Source organism: Primulina tabacum, chromosome 11 (assembly GCF_025594145.1).
Source record: "Primulina tabacum isolate GXHZ01 chromosome 11, ASM2559414v2, whole genome shotgun sequence".
NCBI classification, from domain to species: Eukaryota; Viridiplantae; Streptophyta; class Magnoliopsida; order Lamiales; family Gesneriaceae; genus Primulina; species Primulina tabacum.
Window position 1 is genome coordinate 8,015,551 of NC_134560.1, and position 17,743 is coordinate 8,033,293.

General features: G+C 35.4%; 2 protein-coding genes across 7 annotated transcripts; one reads left to right on the forward strand and one right to left on the reverse strand.

Annotated features, from left to right (window-relative positions):
- Positions 1-487: 487 nt before the first annotated feature.
- Positions 488-12,184, forward strand: LOC142518523 (uncharacterized). Of its 6 annotated transcripts, none has more exons than XR_012813566.1 (11): positions 488-711; positions 814-968; positions 3,766-4,050; positions 4,301-4,430; positions 7,928-8,035; positions 8,156-8,258; positions 8,332-8,457; positions 9,332-9,525; positions 9,984-10,108; positions 11,777-11,856; positions 12,122-12,184. XR_012813566.1 is itself a non-coding variant. In XM_075621309.1 (10 exons), the coding sequence occupies exons 1-9, from the start codon at positions 659-661 to the stop codon at positions 10,072-10,074; spliced, it is 1,245 nt and encodes a 414-aa protein (XP_075477424.1). In that variant the 5' UTR covers positions 488-658; the 3' UTR covers positions 10,075-10,108; positions 11,777-12,152. The 6 variants fall into 6 exon arrangements, 1 of the variants encoding a protein (XP_075477424.1); XR_012813564.1 differs by having other exon boundaries at positions 12,008-12,152; XR_012813565.1 differs by having other exon boundaries at positions 12,108-12,152.
- Positions 12,185-12,874: 690 nt separating this feature from the next.
- LOC142518559 (F-box protein SKIP5) lies at positions 12,875-16,621 on the reverse strand. Its single transcript, XM_075621348.1, has 5 exons — positions 16,431-16,621; positions 14,736-14,880; positions 14,584-14,662; positions 13,841-13,899; positions 12,875-13,416 (listed from the first exon to the last, which is right to left on the reverse strand). Exons 1-5 carry the CDS (start codon positions 16,555-16,557, stop codon positions 13,068-13,070), a joined length of 759 nt encoding a protein of 252 aa, XP_075477463.1. The 5' UTR covers positions 16,558-16,621; the 3' UTR covers positions 12,875-13,067.
- Positions 16,622-17,743: the final 1,122 nt, after the last annotated feature.

The following is a 17,743-nucleotide window of genomic DNA, read 5'->3' on the forward strand; positions in this document are numbered from 1 at the left end:
GATTTGTTTTGGTTATAAAAAATTCAAGGTTTGATTTAGTTTGAAATTTTATGAAACCAATATAATATGATTTGGTTCGAATTTTGATATAAAGTCGCAGCAAAACTAAGTTGAATACACCAAAGATATAATGAAAAATATCTTAGTTGGGCGACCAATAAAAAAATATACTTATTATTGTAAATATGAAAATGATTGATCAGTATCACAGATAAAGATACGTGAAACCGTATTACAAGAGACTCATTTTTTTAATTCATTATTTCAAAATTACAATTTTATCCAGCACTATATTTTTTTTGATCCTTATTCAAAATTTCAAAATTATGGTTTAGTTTTTAACAAATTTTTATAATTATGTTATGATTTTCATTTCATATAAATCAAATTAATTATAAAAAAATTAGAATAACTCGTGTCAAACATCACTAATTACTGTAGGCCTTGTTCTGATTATATACGATTTAACTGAAAATATTACAGACAGCACAAATTCTTCATACATATTAATTTTTAACGTTCGGAATATTTGTTTGAGTCTTTTTGAGATGAACAATAGTTTGCACTATCATAAACCCTAACTCAGTGAGCTATCTATCTTTCGATTCGTTAATCAGGAAAACTGGTTTCAATTCCTGCTCTTTTCCAACAGGAAACGATGCCCGACGTTCATTCGCTCGTGAATGAATTCGTTGTCAAGCTCAAGAAACGGTAAGTATTTGTCCCCTCGGTGAAGTTATCGGCTATTTGATTTCATCTGATATCATTTGCTTGTTTTGTGTGTGTGTGTGTGTATGTTACGATTTACTGCAGCAAAGTTGAAGGTTCCAAGGCATGTGCAAAATTAACTGCGGAATTGCTCCGTTCATTCATATCACAGCAGAGACTGCCGCAACGTAACGAGTCTGGGGCTCTCATTGAGGCCGTGAAATCTGTCGGTGAGGAACTTGTTGCTGCCAATCCTGTAGGTATGTCAAAACGACTCAGCATCGTTCAATGTTTTCTTTCCAATACTGGAATATTTCATGTCCACATATTGCTTCCTGATTTTATTGGATATGGTGTTTGTGGTTAACTTTGTTTTTGTTTTTTTTATCAGTTTTATTTGTTAAATGATGCTCTAGTCAGTAATTATGATGCTCAAATCCTCCAAATTAGGACAATCCCTCTTCATGTGAGCAAAACCACCACAATTGAAACAAATACCAGTGATTCTTCGACATTTCTCCGTTTGGTGGTTGCCACCGCAGTGGCCATATTACAACTTTTTATTGCCAAAACAGTGCACTCCTCCAGAACCGGAAGAAGAAGTTACATAGACTTTCTGAAAAACTGACCCCTCGGTCCCAACGAATTAGAACTCTTGATAGCTTGCATAGCCTTTCTCCTAGCAATACTGATTTCGGCTTGACGACAACGATTCACTATTCCTTCGTATGAAGTCGGATCGTCACAGACGGAAACTCGATAAAAAAATCTCCTGATTCAAACAATTCAGAAAATGAGAATATTTTGTTACAGAATTCTCACTGATGTGAGGAGCATACAGAAATTGATCTGTAGAACGCTTCTTGTAATCCTCAATGCCGATCTCCGTGTTTAATGGTCAACAGTTCCATCTCATTCGCCTGGCGAGGAGCTGGCATAAAGTGATGATTGATAAGGCCTGACGGAAATATTCTCATTCCGAACGAATCTTCCCATTCACTTCCTCGTCAGAGTGCAACACTTGATAATACTGCTCCATGATATCGACCCAAGCTTCAACAAAATCAACATTTTCATCTCCTTTCAATGGTGGAGGTCCAATCTTCAAGAAATTCATAATGTTGACATGGTTCCTAGGTCTCTTTTATCATGGTCTTGGTGACGCCTTCCATCTCGATTTCTACGACGATGTTCTTGGCTTGTCTCATCGTCGCCAAAACGGCCATGTCCCGTACTTCCATGATTGCTTCCATCTCCTTACATCTGATCAAAACTTAATCAATAATTAAACAGCGAAAACCAAATAAAATAATCATCTAACAACCCACAAGGAGACAAAACAATAATATCAGTTTTAAACATTAATATACCATATCGAAATCATAATCATGCACGAGAATACGATAAACCAAATAAAACCTCCACTAGATCACCACCGAAAACTCAACTGCTTTAGCCACTACCCTGGCAGCCCGAACCGTCCAACCTAAGACCTTTTCGGTGGAATGGGGTGTCCAAGATGAAAACAAGGACGAGAGCAAAAATCGTCCAATACGAGAATGTACGAGTATACAAAATGATATGATTCATGTTAAATACAATAAGCTCGGATATCAAAGATCAAGTCAAGAATCTCATGCTCAGTCTAGAGGCGCCTGAGTGTGTAGTATTCGATATGTCCTAGGCATGTTTTTGCAATGTTTAGGGCCATCAGATCCCGTGGGTCCCGTCGGACACTGTAGCTCTCAATACCCAACCGTCCGCATTCCACAATACAGAACAGGGCTTGGCTGCCCCAACAAACATGGTATATCTCAAAAGATATTAGGCCTAACATTATATGTTATGCATAATGTGTCAAAGCAGTAAAACATGTATAATGCAACAAATAAATAAACAACATATAAGTGTATATACTACGCTTGGATATCTCAGTCAGTACATCACATACCTTATTAAAACAATCTGACAGAAAGTCTACTCGTATGAACTATGAACCTAGACAATACAAACATACTGAATTCACTGTCATGTCAGATCCAAAATCACTAAATATGCTTAAAAATTATTTCTAATGATCCTTAAATCACTATTTCAACGCTTTAGGGTTTTATCTACGTCCGTCGTCAACCCGTTTATGACGTCTCGATCTGCTTGTCTCGGATCACCGACTCTTCTCGAGTTGACTCTAGCTCCGAAGCTTCCCGACATTAAACTACACTAGAAACTTGCTAGAAAACCTAAGGTATATGGCAAAAACTTGAGAAGAAGATGAGAGAAAGCGGTGTAGGAAATAAATAAAATCAGCTCCCATTTATAAGCTGCATCTGGAATAGTTCAGAAGATCCAAACTCAATCTTATATGCCACGCGTCATAATCTCATTCGTCTAGTTGGATTTCTGAGGATAATATAATATGAAGTAGATTAGGTTGTCCATTTCAAATTCGGTGAATCCTAACATGTTGATCCTCAATTATTCAATTACTTATTAACAATTAATTAAAAAATCTTTAATCATGTCTAAATTAGTACTTAATTCCAATAAGGATTCAAGTCATTACAGTGAGAGCCTGTACTGTGGAGGTTGGAGGGAAGGCTAAGTCGTTTTTATATTATATTTTTGGTGGATTAGTTACTCTAGGATGGAGTAGTAACAACAAGGCACAAGTAGTTTCTTGATGCAAACCTCTTGCAATGTTATTGATTTAATTGTTTCAGTCACATACAAATGCAATGAGTTGGTTCTAATTTTTGTTTATTAGTATTGCTGTCTAAATACCGATGAAGGGTTCTTTATCATGTAACTGCAACATATTAGGACTTTAACCATTATGAAGGGTTTTCAATACAGATATTAGACGAACAAAGATTTTACAACTCAAACAATCTTGAAAAACCTTCATGCAAACTTGTTTATCAAAGACTGGAAAGGAAACCATTTCTTGTTTGTGAATTACTTGAAAGTTGTATATATTTTTGCATTTCAAGCAAGTTTCTTTTACTCCAATTGTTTTGTGTTCTAGATCTTGATGGTTCTGGATTATCCTGATTTCAGAGTTAGCTGTTGGCAATGTTGTACGACGTGTTCTACATATTATACGTGAGGAAAATCTTTCTCTAACTACTGCTGCTGTTGGCGGGTTAAGTTTGTCAGCTGAAAGTGATGATGAAGATGATGCACATGATGATTATCCAGCTCTTTCAGCTATCATGGTGGCTGCCGCTGCAAGAAGCGCTCTAAGGCCACCTTCACTGCAGACTCTGCTCGAGGATGTGCCCAACACAATTGCTGTGCCTCATACATCTTCTTCTGGCGGTGATTCTGAAGAAAAAAGCAAATGTATATCTTTCTCCTCTCATATTATATGGTCTTTCATTATCTAGATACTGCTATGATACAATGTGGTTAATGAGAAATCTAATTGTGATATTAGGGTTTGGCCATTGATTTTTCCTTTAAAATGTGTTTGTAATGGTTCTGAAAGGAATTCTCATCTTTCTATTGAGCATAAGATGACTGGCAGCAGTATAATATATGCATCAAATGCCATTGTTGTCAGAGTTGATCCGTATTGTCCTCTTTCTTTCAGCTGCTGATAAAAATTCAGTGACTCGGAAACTCAAGCATAATGTCATTGAGGCAGTTAATGAACTCATTCAAGAAATTTCTACTTGCCATGAACAGATTGCTGAACAAGCAGTGGAACATATACATCAGAAGTATGTTCCTCCAATCATTTTGATGGAGCAGTTTATATCACATAGTACTTTCTTATTTTTTTCAATTGTCAAGGACTTCTGCAGAATTATCTGTTCAATTATATATGGTTTATGATGCCTTATGGTCCCATAGCATTTCCATAAATGAAACGTCTACGTAAGTGGTGTGAAATAAATTTTGAAGAGGTAGCTTCCATATGTCATACTTACTTCACAGTGCTCTCTACCTATACTCTATAGAAAGTGATTCACATGTATGACTTACCATGGCAAACCGGTTTTGATTTCTTCAATGGTAGTGTTTTATTCAGCATTGAGGATAAGAAGTCAATTTTCTTAGTGATCTAACGTATATATGGTCATTAGATAAGATGGTTGAATTTTTTTACCTGAAAATGTCATATCAATATGGTAAAAATTCGGGTACAAATACTCTTGACATGCCCATGAGATCTACAAGGATATTAAATCCTTTGAACCAACAACAACTCACTGACATCTAAAATGTGAGATTTCTTGCACTCCAAATGTGAAAGATGACAACTGCCATAGCCGTGGACCGTATCTTTGTCAAGGAGGAAGTCCCTCGATAAATCCCTGTGAAAGCCATAAGTAGGGGTGTCAATTTGGGTGAGTCGGGTTGGTTCAGGTTGGGTTGACACACGGTAATGTTAAAAAAATGCTCAACCCAAACCCGAAAACTCCCAACCTGAACCCGACTAACTCGACTAAACCCGATCAATCCGACTCAAACTGATTTTTATTTTAAATTAAAAATATAATTACTAAATAAAATAAACAATTGTTTTAAAAAATAAAAAATGTACAAAACAGATATTAAATGATGAAAACATTTGCTATAAATATTCAATATTTTTTTTCTAACATACAATATATACAAATGCAGACAGTATTTATAAATTGTATTTGTTTTAAAAAAACTTAAAATTCAATTTGACTCGAATCCGATTACTTTTTCTGGTCAGATAACGGGTCCAACCCCCCGACCCAAACCTGATATTTTCGGGTCAAACCGGGTCGAGTCATATTTTGACATGCCTAGCCTCAGGTATGCTTGATGAGAGCCCATGATTTTCTTAATTCCTAGCAATTCACAAACTTCATTCCAAAATGAATTCGAGAAGTGGCGGAGGAAAAACAAATGATCGAAACTTTTATTAAAATGACCACTAATAATACATTTCTTCTCCTCCACATAAGGCTGTCTATCTCTAGTCAGAAACTTTCGATTTGCAAACAACCATACGTAGAATTTGTGTTTAGAAATGAGTCAATTCTTCCAACGCCAAATGGCATCCAAGGCCATTTCCATAATTTGGGGCAAGGAAACTGTACGCTTTGTACATATCATTCTTTGCCTCAAACCAACCACTCAACATTGCTATAGAGGCATCCACCTAGCCATGTACCAGGATCTCATCCCGGATTGAAAAGATCTTCTTAACAAGACACGATTCATTCTTAGATGAATTCCATCTTTGTATATTCCTATGTAGGCAGCAAGATATTTAGCTCATTTACTCGGGTTTTTATGGCATCCACTTCAACATAATTATTAAAAGCGTGCGCTTGGCTGCGCCTATAGGCGACGGGCGCACCCATTGCGCCTTGGTAATAACCCACACGCAACACTTGAAACAAGTGTACTTAATGCGTGCGCCTCTGCCTCGGCGCGAGACATCCAGTGGCGCAGAAGTGTGCACTTTAAAGAAGTGGCTGATATTTTGTAAGTAAATAAAAATTAACTCGAACCCAACCAATTTTGAAGCCCAATTAGCAAATCTCAGGGCTGTTTAATGAATAAAAAAACCCTATTGTCACTAAGCTATGCAAGACTTTTATCTGAAAGTTCAGAAGTCCTCTATGCAAACTTTTACTGTTATCTTCCCCTTGTGATGCTGCTGATGATGATGATGTAGTTGAGGAAGATAAGAAGAATAATTTGATGATTGATATAGTCGAGGAGGATGAAAAGGAATTTAATTATTTACTCTAATTTATTCTACACTCATGACTCACAATAGTTTTGGAAGATGATGATGATGACATAATTGAGGAGGATGAAAATGAATTTGATGATATAGATATTTGAAGTTTTTTTTTCTTAACATACTATGAATTGATGAGTTACTAATGAATTTTAGATGATTAAAGTTTTTCCCTGGTTATAATTTACGCTACATTGTCTATTAATGAATTTTTATTTATTATGTTTGGTATCGTTGTAAAAAATATTAAATTTATGTAATATTATAGTATAAATCATTTTATACATATTGAATTTTAAAATTTATGTCAAATGTGTTTTACTTCGATAAAGCGTGTACTTCGCATTTACTTCTCAGGCTCCAGGGTACCCTTGCGTTTTAGTGTGTCTCGCGCCCTAAATAACTATGCACTTCAATAGTTCAATCAACATACGCACATATGTAGTGTGTTCTTTCGTTTGAGTTAATTTATTGGTAAGAGAGGCTTTCCATAACCGAGGCCACACGGCTGAGTACTTTGTTGGTCCGCAATCAGATGGAAGTCCTACTCAGATGGGAATGAAGTTCATATCCTCTGCTTTGAATAAGAAGCACTTGGGCAACATCCTAAGAAACAAATGCTTACCAAGAATCATATAAGGGCCATTGAGAATTTTATCCCTTTCCAATGCGGTAGGAAAAGAAAATATGGTCTAACTGTTCCTCTATTCTCAAATTCGACATTTTTCCCAGCTTTTCACAAAATTCGTGAGTGTATATGCACTAGGTCTTAATCCTATTGCAAACCCAACCAAGCAGAAGCCCCAGGCTTGTTCCATTGTATCGATTTTATCAAAATGGACCACAAATTCGCCTTCCTCAGGAGGTATGTATTCAAGTTTCGACTTGTCATCGGTGATACGATTATCTCTAAAGAGGCTGGCATATGAAACTTTACCATGAGAGGCTGCAGTCGGTTTCTTTTCCCCACCAGATTGCAGGGAACCAGCAATTTTTCCATTATCCAGGATATTCTTCTGTGTCTCTTCAATAAAAGAAGTTTCGCAGTCACTAGGGTTACATTCGGCCCCGACGTTCATGCTTTTGTCCATTGGCGGCGTCATAATCCACGGAAATCCAGATACTAGTTCGCTACATTTATTAAATGAGAAACAGTGGCATCCCAGCTCTTACTACTACTTACCAATGCTGGATCGTGACAATTAGTTTTCCTCTCAATCTCTTTATGTTTCTTACTCTCCATGATTTCGTTTCCAATTTCCTATTAAACATGGAATGGTGAAGTTAGGAGTGTAAAGCCAAACTTCTGCCCTTGTCTTTACAGGAGATTATGTTTGTCGCAATTCATGTCAAATTGTCAATCATAAACATGCAATTATCTGCCTATTTTCTTTGGCAACTAAGATTCTTCTTTTTCCTTTTTATCATATCAGAAATGATAGTTAATTTAAACAAACATTTATGTCTTTTTGCTTTTATCATTTTCAGTGAGGTGATCATGACTCTAGGAAGTTCAAGGACAGTAACGGAGTTCCTATGTGCTGCAAAAGAGAAAAAGAGGTCATTCCGTGTTTTTGTCGCAGAGGGTGCGCCGAGGTTGAATATGAATATCTTTCATCTTGTGACTCTTGTTAAAAATAGTTGGGCTTTAGGCCGTCAGTCAATTGATTTTTCCTTTGCTAATGCCAATTTTCTTTGGATTTGTTTTCATCTCAGATATCAGGGTCATGCTCTTGCCAAAGAACTGGCTACAAGAGGGCTACAAACTACAGTTATTACTGATTCTGCTGTTTTTGCTATGATTTCTCGAGTCAACATGGTGTGTCACAGTTGCAGCAAGAGTTTTTATAGTTTCTTCATTCTGCTGTTACTTCAAGTTTCTTCATATACAGGTTATAGTTGGAGCACATGCTGTCATGGCCAACGGTGGGGTTATGGCTCCTGTGGGGTTGAATATGGTGGCCCTAGCTGCTCAAAGGCATGCTATCCCTTTTGTTGTGCTTGCTGGGATTCACAAGGTATAGTGTTGCAAGGGTCTATCTTCTGAATACTCTTATTTGTATGGACTCATTTCAATTTAGTTTAATTATTGTTCTTACATGTCATATGAGAAGCTTCCTCATTTAGATTTCAATCCATAACTGGCTTCAAGCTTCCAAATTACTAGCAAATAGAGTAATCCAAACAAAAGCATGACCTCCTTTTTGTTGTAATTTTTTATGAATTTGTAATGCCTTTTCATGATAATCTCAGGTGGAGCTGTGGCTTTATCATAGAGAGTATTAGAAATCTGTCTCTGCAATCCATGTTTTCAACTTCTATTTTGCAACAGGAAGATTTACTCGTGATTGATTGTTTGTGACTAGGAACATCTTAGCTAATGTTAGTTAATAAACTTTGTTCTTTGCTTTTACATGCAAGGGTTCACAATTAGAAATGTTTGTGCATGTGCAAGATGCCCTTTATTTCCTGGCCCACAATACATTCAGCCAATTCGACAATGGATTTATTCTCAGTGCCTTGACTCACGTAGAAGCAAGGAAAACATCTTGTATTATTGCTTGATAAAATTCAGTAGAGTTCAAAATATAGAAGCAACTGTAGCAATGGGAATGCAAAGGTGTAAAAGTTTTGGGATAAGTTTTTCGGGGCGTCGCCTCTAACACATTGCATTCAGCATTATACAGTGCAGTATTATATTTATGTTGATTAATATTTGTATTATTATTAAGCAGCAATTGGCTTCAATTGTACATGAAAAGTGAGGAAGTACCTAGAAGGGCTCACGCTGTTCTAGTTCCATCTATTAGAATTCTTTTATCCAAGTGCAAAACAAGGTGCCAAGTATTTCAGAATGCACATGCTTCATCATAACTCTTTTATTGACTACAGCTGTGTCCTCTATACCCTCATAAACCAGAGGTCCTACTGAATGAGCTAAAGTCTCCATCTGAGCTTCTGGACTTTGGAGAATTTTCAGATTGTTTGGATTTTGGGAGTGGCACTGGTTCACCTCTTCTTCACGTTGTCAATCCTGCATTTGATTATGTGCCACCAAATCTTGTTAGCTTATTTATAACAGATATGTAAGTTCGTCTTATTTGATATTTCGTACTAGGAGAAACTAGCATATTAATTAAATAGTCTAAGAGTTGCCAATTGAAATAAGAAACTAATTAGTGGTAATTAAAACTATGTAAACACGGTGATTTTGATGGCTTAGATTAGGACATACATATTCTTTTTTAAAGGAAAGTGGCAGTGGCAGAACTTGGCCACACAGTTAACTTACTTTCTCTTTAATACTTGGAGGCATGGAAAGCATGCATTCCATTGTCTGCTAAGGCTGTGAATACAACTGTTCTGGATGCAATAGATAGAGTATGGCAAGTGTTCAACAGACCTCCATTAAATAATTGCCTAAAATCACTTTACGAATGGATTTCATAATTATAATGTGGCGAAATTGATGGATTATAAATTCACGCGCCATTTGTAAAGTTTTCGTTACCACATGTTTCTCATTTATGCTTGTTTTTCACAGTGGTGGGCACAACCCTTCATATATGCACCAGCTCATGGCTGAATATTACTCTGTTGATGATTTAGTTGTGCGGGGGAAATCAGCTTCTTGAAGTCTTTTGATTACCTTGTTTTGAGATTTTATTGGTAAGCCCTTATTCTATTTTAATTTTGTTAAACGCAGACTTTTTCAAGCATTGTTTTTCAATATGGGATAAAAAAGATGAAAACTATCTAGCCCAACGACAAGTATGTCATAATTGTATAGAAATTGTTCTATTGTGACAATTTGATGACCAATCAGTACCAAACAAATTGTCTGAATTTATCTCCCTTGAATTTTTTGGAGAAGGCTGTAGATTTTTCCAGAAAAGGTTTTTGGCTTGCAAGTGTATGAGTTTAGTTGGCCTTTCTAAGTGCTCCGTGAAAAACATCAGATGCCTGGGGGGTATACTCCGTGTATGCTTGCATATGCACAGTTATCGAGCCACTTATAAAAGTGGACATACGTCCTCTCTAATTTGGGATTCCGTGTGTAGATTGCTATTATCTATTACTTTTGCAAGCCTAAAAAAATTTCCAAGGGTCATTAAATTGATTTAGATAGTATTGCCAAAAAAACAGAAAAAGACCATAGATGGTACGATGATATAATTGAGATAATAGTATGTTTTCTGTAATTGATCATACGAGTTGGTTACAATGTAAATAAGAGCTCAAAATTTCATTTTAAACATCGACAGAATTATTCATAGAAAATTTAAAATGATATTACAAATCAAATCAAAGAATCACAATATATATAATAAGTAGAAAAGTTTTGGAGAAGTCAACCACTTCGAATGATTGTGGGGATATTTGGTTTCTGTGCATCGAAGAAGCAAATTCATGGCTTATAAATCATCAAACACTTGTAGTTTTTTCAAGATAGATTACCTCCAATATTTTTTGAACACAACCTTTCTTATTTTTGAGAAATATTAACTAATTTTCCCCACGCTCATGATTGTGTCCTGGCAACACAGCCTCCACTCCTGCATCCACAATCTTTGTCTGAGAGCAAGCTTGATCACGCATCCTCGCAAGCAAGAAATGTTAGACTCTAAAAAATATTAAGCTCTTTTTTGGCTGGATTACCAACCTCTAAGTGAGAAGGTAGTAAATATGTTTACCTTTAAGGCTTCTTGTACTAAGAAAGGATTGAGTCCAGCTACCGAATCAGTTTAATCAATTGACTCTTTACTCTAACTGGAGCTGCATCCCCTCAATCTTGGAACTTGAAAAAGTTTAAATATTCTGAAATTACCAAGGATCTTCTTGTGCAAAGTTTCTTATTCATTCTCCTGGAGCTCTACCTTCTAGCCCGACTTCTTGATTAAAGTGATTTTTGGCATCATGCTTTTAACAGCTACATTAACAGCTTATTCCATGATGTCACTGTACTCTTTATATTGGACCCTGTAAACCCATTAAGGTATAAACATAGATAGCTGGTTAGGTCTAATCAGAAACTCGGGCGGGAGGCTGGATTAAACAAGTTATTATAGGCTCTAATAAACAGAGTGAATTTGCTGGTTGAATTATGTGACATGGTGTCTCTCTCTCTTTTCGATATTCCCAAACAATCAGGATGTTATGGACTAAGATCAGCCTTTTTGGGACAACGGAATTTCTTTAGAGTGAATTACTTATCATCTGTTTTAATGTTTTTGGTATATTGCTAATCCCTCCCACTGATACTAAAATTTACGCGTTTTAAATTTTTATGTAATATGGATACAACCTATTATTTAATTGCTTATTTCCCTCTTCCAGGGTTACCCAGCATTCAGTGAACTTAAAACGCTGATTTTGTATTCAATTTGATGCATGGAACAAACAAGATTGAGCTTGAGGTATTGGCTACTCTTGGAAAACAGCTAATCTCTAGACCAAAAGTACAGACCGTAGGAAAGAACAAATGATAGATAGTATGTTTGGGTTATGTTTTCTCTGATATGAAGTGAATGGTGAGATCAATTGTTAAATTTTTTATATTTTTTATAGGCAGGTCTGATCCTTCAAGGGAAGGAGTCTTTCATGTATTACCGTCGTCTCAAGAATTGTATGAACACATTAAACATGTGGAATTTTGACATTTTGACAGCGTGTTGCTTACAGAAAGAACTGCACGTACTGTATCTCGCTGAAACGGGATGTATTGCTTGTGGGAGTGAGTTGTTATGCGGTTGTTTTTGTTTTTTTTTGTTTTTGTTTTTTTTTTTTTTTGTAGCATTGAAACTTGAATGTGTTTGACTTGTACTTTTTTCAAGAATGGTAAAGTTGATTTATCGATAATGTCAAGTGTAAGGGCAAGGGGGTTTATTTACCATTCCAAATGCAAATTAATGGTTTTCCTAGAATACCATTTTAATCTCGAGGAAATCGAGTACTATTGTAAACCCTACCAGTGATGTTTGTCAATCGAAATTCGATATTGGCATCCATTGCATTCTCACGCGGTGAAAAATTTACAGTTTGGAAATTGGATCGACTTTAATCGATGCCGAGGGTATTATTTTCTCAGGGAAGATTCAATTCAATGACCATTATTGTTTTAATTTTTTTATCAAACGTAAATAAGTTTGCGATAATGTAGAAATCTTAAAAAATTGGTAGAAACATCTATACAACAAAAATGATTATACGAAGTTGTGATACAGAACAATGACTCGTAGGAAAAAAGTAATAAAAAATGATTATGGAGTTTCGGCACATCGTCAATTGTAAAATTACAAGATGAGATTTGAATTCACCAAAATTTCATAAATACTTGTGAAAAAAATAGACAATATATTTTATTTTTTTTCCCAAGTTTCGCCTCAATTATACCATTATTCTTCATGATGATTTGCCAGCAGGCAAGGAACTACAAAACGATAAAGCCATCGGCCACAATTACTACTGTCTTCTATTAGTAAATGGAGTCGTACAAATCTCTGATACAGTTAAGAGAGAAATAAGTGAAACAAACTACATGCTAAAAATGGATATAAATACATACATACATAGGAATACCAAGTAGGTCAGGTCTGATGGTTTTGATTGCAACTGGAAGAAGATTGTGTCAACTGCTCTCTACGTTGAACCAGAAGAACAGTGAAGTTCTAGTATATATGACCCGAACTTGCTGTAGCGAAAGAGTACCGCTCGTTAATACAGCTTTTGCACCTCCTTCAATCCTGGTTCGCATTACAGAAACACTATCACCAGAACGCTCAAGTGCCGACGATATCGCATCAGGAGTAGTTGCGGTGGTAACAATTGCATGTGAGAGATGATCCAATGGATTTGATTCGCACTGAAGAATACAACCGTCAATGGTTAGCCTTCCACTCCTATGAAGCAGGCAACAACCAAGCTCTGCCCTCACTGTTAAGTTTGTTAGTTTGCAGGTCGACAAGAACTCTAGAGCACTGTACAAGCACAAGGAACAAAGGTTTAATATATACTCACACATTGGAAAGAGACTGTGATTGTTAAATAACGCGCTCCTAACTTCTGGATGCGTTGTTAAATCCCGTTAAACACGCAACAGGGATTCCCAAGGAAAAAAATTATTAAATGAAAACACCATTTGTCCGCAAAACTCTACCGTAAATAAAAAACAAGCCTCTTCAATTATAACAGATATGAATCTAAGCTGGAAAATATTTGTTGCCAGGTCCAAAATTTGAGATAAAACCATCATTTGTATCATAACCCAAAAAGGGTGATCAGAAAACATGCAAGTGGGTTAAAATCGTATCCACCACCTTTAGACAGTTTATCCATTGATATATTACCCCGGAATCATACATTAATAGATTAAGGGCAGAGCGAACATGCAATGCTGCAGACCTGTCAGAGTCTCGCGAGCAGATGAGTGTTGTATCATCAGGAAGCTCACCGGCGCCAGTCTAAAAAAATGTCAACGCATAAAGAAAATGGTAATACATTTACAAGTTGAAGGCCAAAACTGCAAGATAGAACAAACAAGCGGAGGATGGAGATTATAGGTAAAGCCTGATAATAAAAAGGGACTAACACTTGAAAAAGAAATGTTATATTAATACACCACGACCATATGTCAGTATAGAGAAGTACAGACCCAAGTAAAGAGAAAATAACACTATAAAGAAGTATAAACTCGGTTTTCAGGTGGAATTTTTTTAAAAAAATCTTTGTTTCTTCATAAAGCAGCCAATGCCAGAAAATAATTACATCTGGATCATCCTTTTGAAGAAATTACATCAGGATAATTGACCTATCTAGCAAGTTCCAATTCACCTCTGTCTCCAATCGGCTCTTGGAGAAGCCAAGGGAAGATGAATAGCTAAATTTAATCATCCTATGATTACAACAAATTATCAAACAGGAAAGGCAATCGAGAAGGTGCAGGTTGAGCAAAATTTGAGAAACTATGTTCTACAATGCAACCAGTGTTCGACATTCATTTATCATACCTTGTATTTGCCAAGACAAACCCCAATCCCCATGTAACACAATTAAAATTTCAATTAACAGGTTCAGTCTCATTTCCGAGGAAGATAAACAAAAGATACAAAAAATGGGTTTTGGAAGAACGAGAAGTAAGAAGTTACCAAGCAAAGAGGTTTTTTAATCTGAATGTTCGAAGTGCGATGAATTCCTCCTGCTGCTATTAGTATAGTGTCCCCAGGCCTGCAGTGCCCAATATTCTGTAACTACAATGTAGTTCCAGAATTCTGAATAAAATGTATAAAGCTTCACTGACCTAGCGGCAGTGACAGCCGTTTCAATGTCAGGGAAGACTCCAGGCTGAGATGAATCTTTCACAGAACGATCTACCCGAAGCCAAAGACGAGGGTGACATGCCAGGAAACTCCATCTGTGGCAAACGAGGGCGGTGTTATACCGATCTGCAAACTCAACAGCACTTTATAACAGAACACGACAGTAAGCTAGAGTATCTTGCATTTAGGCTTGTAGACGTAATTTCTCCAAATTTCAAAGGTATAATATGGTTGAGAACATAGTTGCTAAAAGTGCATGAGGTATCAGGCAAAAAACAAGAAGCAACTCGGCCGCCTAGTTCAAACCAAAGTGTCAAGTCGTCTGATGGCTTTGACTGTGAAGCATGAGTCTTTGTCAGCCTTGCATGTTCAAGGTGTAATTGAAATGTAAGGATCAGTGAATCCAAGGAGAAATATAATGTGCTAGTCATATTTACTTGCACTCTCAGAACAATTTCTTTATTATTGTTAAATAGTATTGTGTCACAAAAACATAATTTTCTTCATAAATAAAAATTCCAGAACACTATGTCTAAGTGCGCCTAGCTTAGACAAGGTGTGCACGTTGTCGCACAAGTCACAACAGGTGCTTACACCCTATATGCCTTAAAGTTCATGTGACACCTTTAGCAAGCATGGTCAAGGTATACTTTCGACATATGTACATTTAGTTTCAAAGATTCGATTCTATAGACATGGGATACCTAGTTGTGAAAGTAGAAAATATATAAGATGATGTTCAACATCACCATAATTGCTTAGTCCAATAGCAGCAGTTTGGTCAGCCTTCAGAAAAAAACTCTGTTTGAAACAAAACCTCAGCGCAAAAACAGTTTGGCCAGCCTTTATGCAATTTAATTATTTACATGTAATACTAAAAGAACGATTCTTCATAAAATATAATCAATCCTTACACCCCCATCCCCTACGCCGCCCAAACCAAATAATAACAACAATAATAGCTTTGAATTTTTAAATGTAGTACCGTTCAAATATTTGAATTAGTGAAATGGTTGGTTTGCCATTTCAATCCAATGGAATGTGTATTATAATGTAGATGTCAATATGCAAAAACAAAAGTTCAATATCCCATTTCTACTTTTGAGAGAGTAAATCATTTACCCATATGCAGAAACATAAATTAACCTCAGCAAAGGTGAATAAAAGGAAACCAACAAAAAGCCAATACAAATGACATGTTTTCCAATCAGCCAAGACATAAAGTTAATTTAACGTAGGCATTTATCTGAGAAATTAAAACCAGCGAATATTTAATTATCAAACGAGAATAGGGCAGTCTCCCATTTGTACCACATAGTTTCCATTAAAAGCCTCAAAATTTACACTCATGGTGGGTTCTTAGTTCGAATATCCCATAGAACTCATCAGCTTACATCACTAATTTACAAATAAATTCTAAAAAGTACTAAAAATATGATCTTTCCAGCACTTTCCATTTTTACAAAAGCAAAAATAAAATCTTGAGCTTGGATCAGAACCCACTTCAGAATAAAATTTCCCTATAAAACCAAAAGAAGCATGAAATTCAAGGGCAGATTCACATAAAATCGATCAAAAGACAAATGAATTCAGCTGAACTAAATGGCAACCACAGTCCACTCAAATAAATAATACAGCAAAAACACAGAAAAACCCCGTATTAAAAAAACCTATACCTGGAATCGGTGCGAGAAAGCTGAAAACGTGCATAAGGCAGCCATCATCCAGATTGTTTACATGAGAATCGATTGAATTTGTAGAATACTTTCCCAATTTCTTGAATTTGCGCTTATTCGCCTCCATTCAATTCAGATTCTGCGTAAAAATCAAGAGTAGAGACTTGAAGAAGTGGTCAAGGATTTTATTTATTAATTAAAATAAATAATGTCCATTTTAATATATCTCTAGTTTTTATTTTGCAAATAATATCTATCTAGTTATATATGCATATAAAAAATAATTCTTTAAATAAAAAATTTAAGATACTAAATTATTTAACCGTATTCATTTAAGTAAAAGGTAATTTATTTGCGGGAAATTTTTTTTTTCCGAGTAGGCATTTTGTGAGACGGTATCACGAATCTTTATCTGTCAGATGGGTCAACCCTATCGATATTCAAATAAAAAGTAATATTTTAACATAAAAAATAATATTTTTTCATGGATGATCCAAATAAGAGATCCGTCTCATAAAATACAACCTGTGAGACCATCTCACACAAGTTTTTGTCTTTTTTTATGTGTACCACACATCAACAATCCCGATTAAAATGAATAAAATTGTCAAAAATCGAAAGATATACCATTCATGACTAAAAACAATTATTCATTTATATTAATTTCTAGTTTAGTATCTTCATCAACGTATTTAAATTTAATTTCAAATGTTATATATATTTATTTCGAATTACTTATTTTATTAATTAACTAAATTTGAAGTTTATATTAAATTTGATATATTTTAGAAGTATAATAATAATTAAACTAATGATCGGAACACACGATATGTGTGTAAGTTATGTAAATTTTTATTTTTGAGAAAACAATTTTTGAAACTTATACAACATTTTCCAGCAAGATTAGTTGTTAGTAATTCCATATTTTTTTAAATATTTGTATTAATTTAGTTGATATATGTAAATTTAGTTTGATGAATTTAATTAATAGTAGATAGATATATCAAAAGAACGTCGGCAAAGTTGCACATGTATATTGGGTTTCTTAGTTTTTGGGCCATTCGATCTGGAAAATATGGTAAAACAAAGCCCAAGAGAAGGTGTCCGATATGACAAAGTAGATGAACGATTGAATAATGGTTTGAATTTCAATTTTCTTTACCAACACCGTTCGCGAACTTGTAATTCATTGTTTCCCCATTGTGGTTTATTTACTAACGTTGTTTACATGTTATTGCGTTATTCCAGAGGTTTACAGAATGTGCACCAAAAATAAGGACAACGGATTTTCACATGATAAAAAATAGAGTAAA

What these genes read in the sequence shown, in the direction of transcription:
- LOC142518523 (XM_075621309.1), top strand. Translation starts at nt 659, where the DNA reads ATGCCCGACGTTCATTCGCTCGTGAATGAATTCGTTGTCAAGCTCAAG. An exon ending in GTTGTCAAGCTCAAGAAACG is followed by an intron (nt 712 to 813) that starts GTAAGTATTTGT and finishes GATTTACTGCAG; the next exon opens with CAAAGTTGAAGGTTCCAAGG. An exon ending in AGCTTATTTATAACAGATAT is followed by an intron (nt 9,526 to 9,983) that starts GTAAGTTCGTCT and finishes TGTTTTTCACAG; the next exon opens with TGGTGGGCACAACCCTTCAT.
- LOC142518559 (XM_075621348.1), bottom strand. Translation starts at nt 16,557, where the DNA reads ATGGAGGCGAATAAGCGCAAATTCAAGAAATTGGGAAAGTATTCTACA. An exon ending in ACGGCTGTCACTGCCGCTAG is followed by an intron (nt 14,663 to 14,735) that starts GTCAGTGAAGCT and finishes TGGGCACTGCAG; the next exon opens with GCCTGGGGACACTATACTAA. An exon ending in TGCTCGCGAGACTCTGACAG is followed by an intron (nt 13,417 to 13,840) that starts GTCTGCAGCATT and finishes GTGCTTGTACAG; the next exon opens with TGCTCTAGAGTTCTTGTCGA.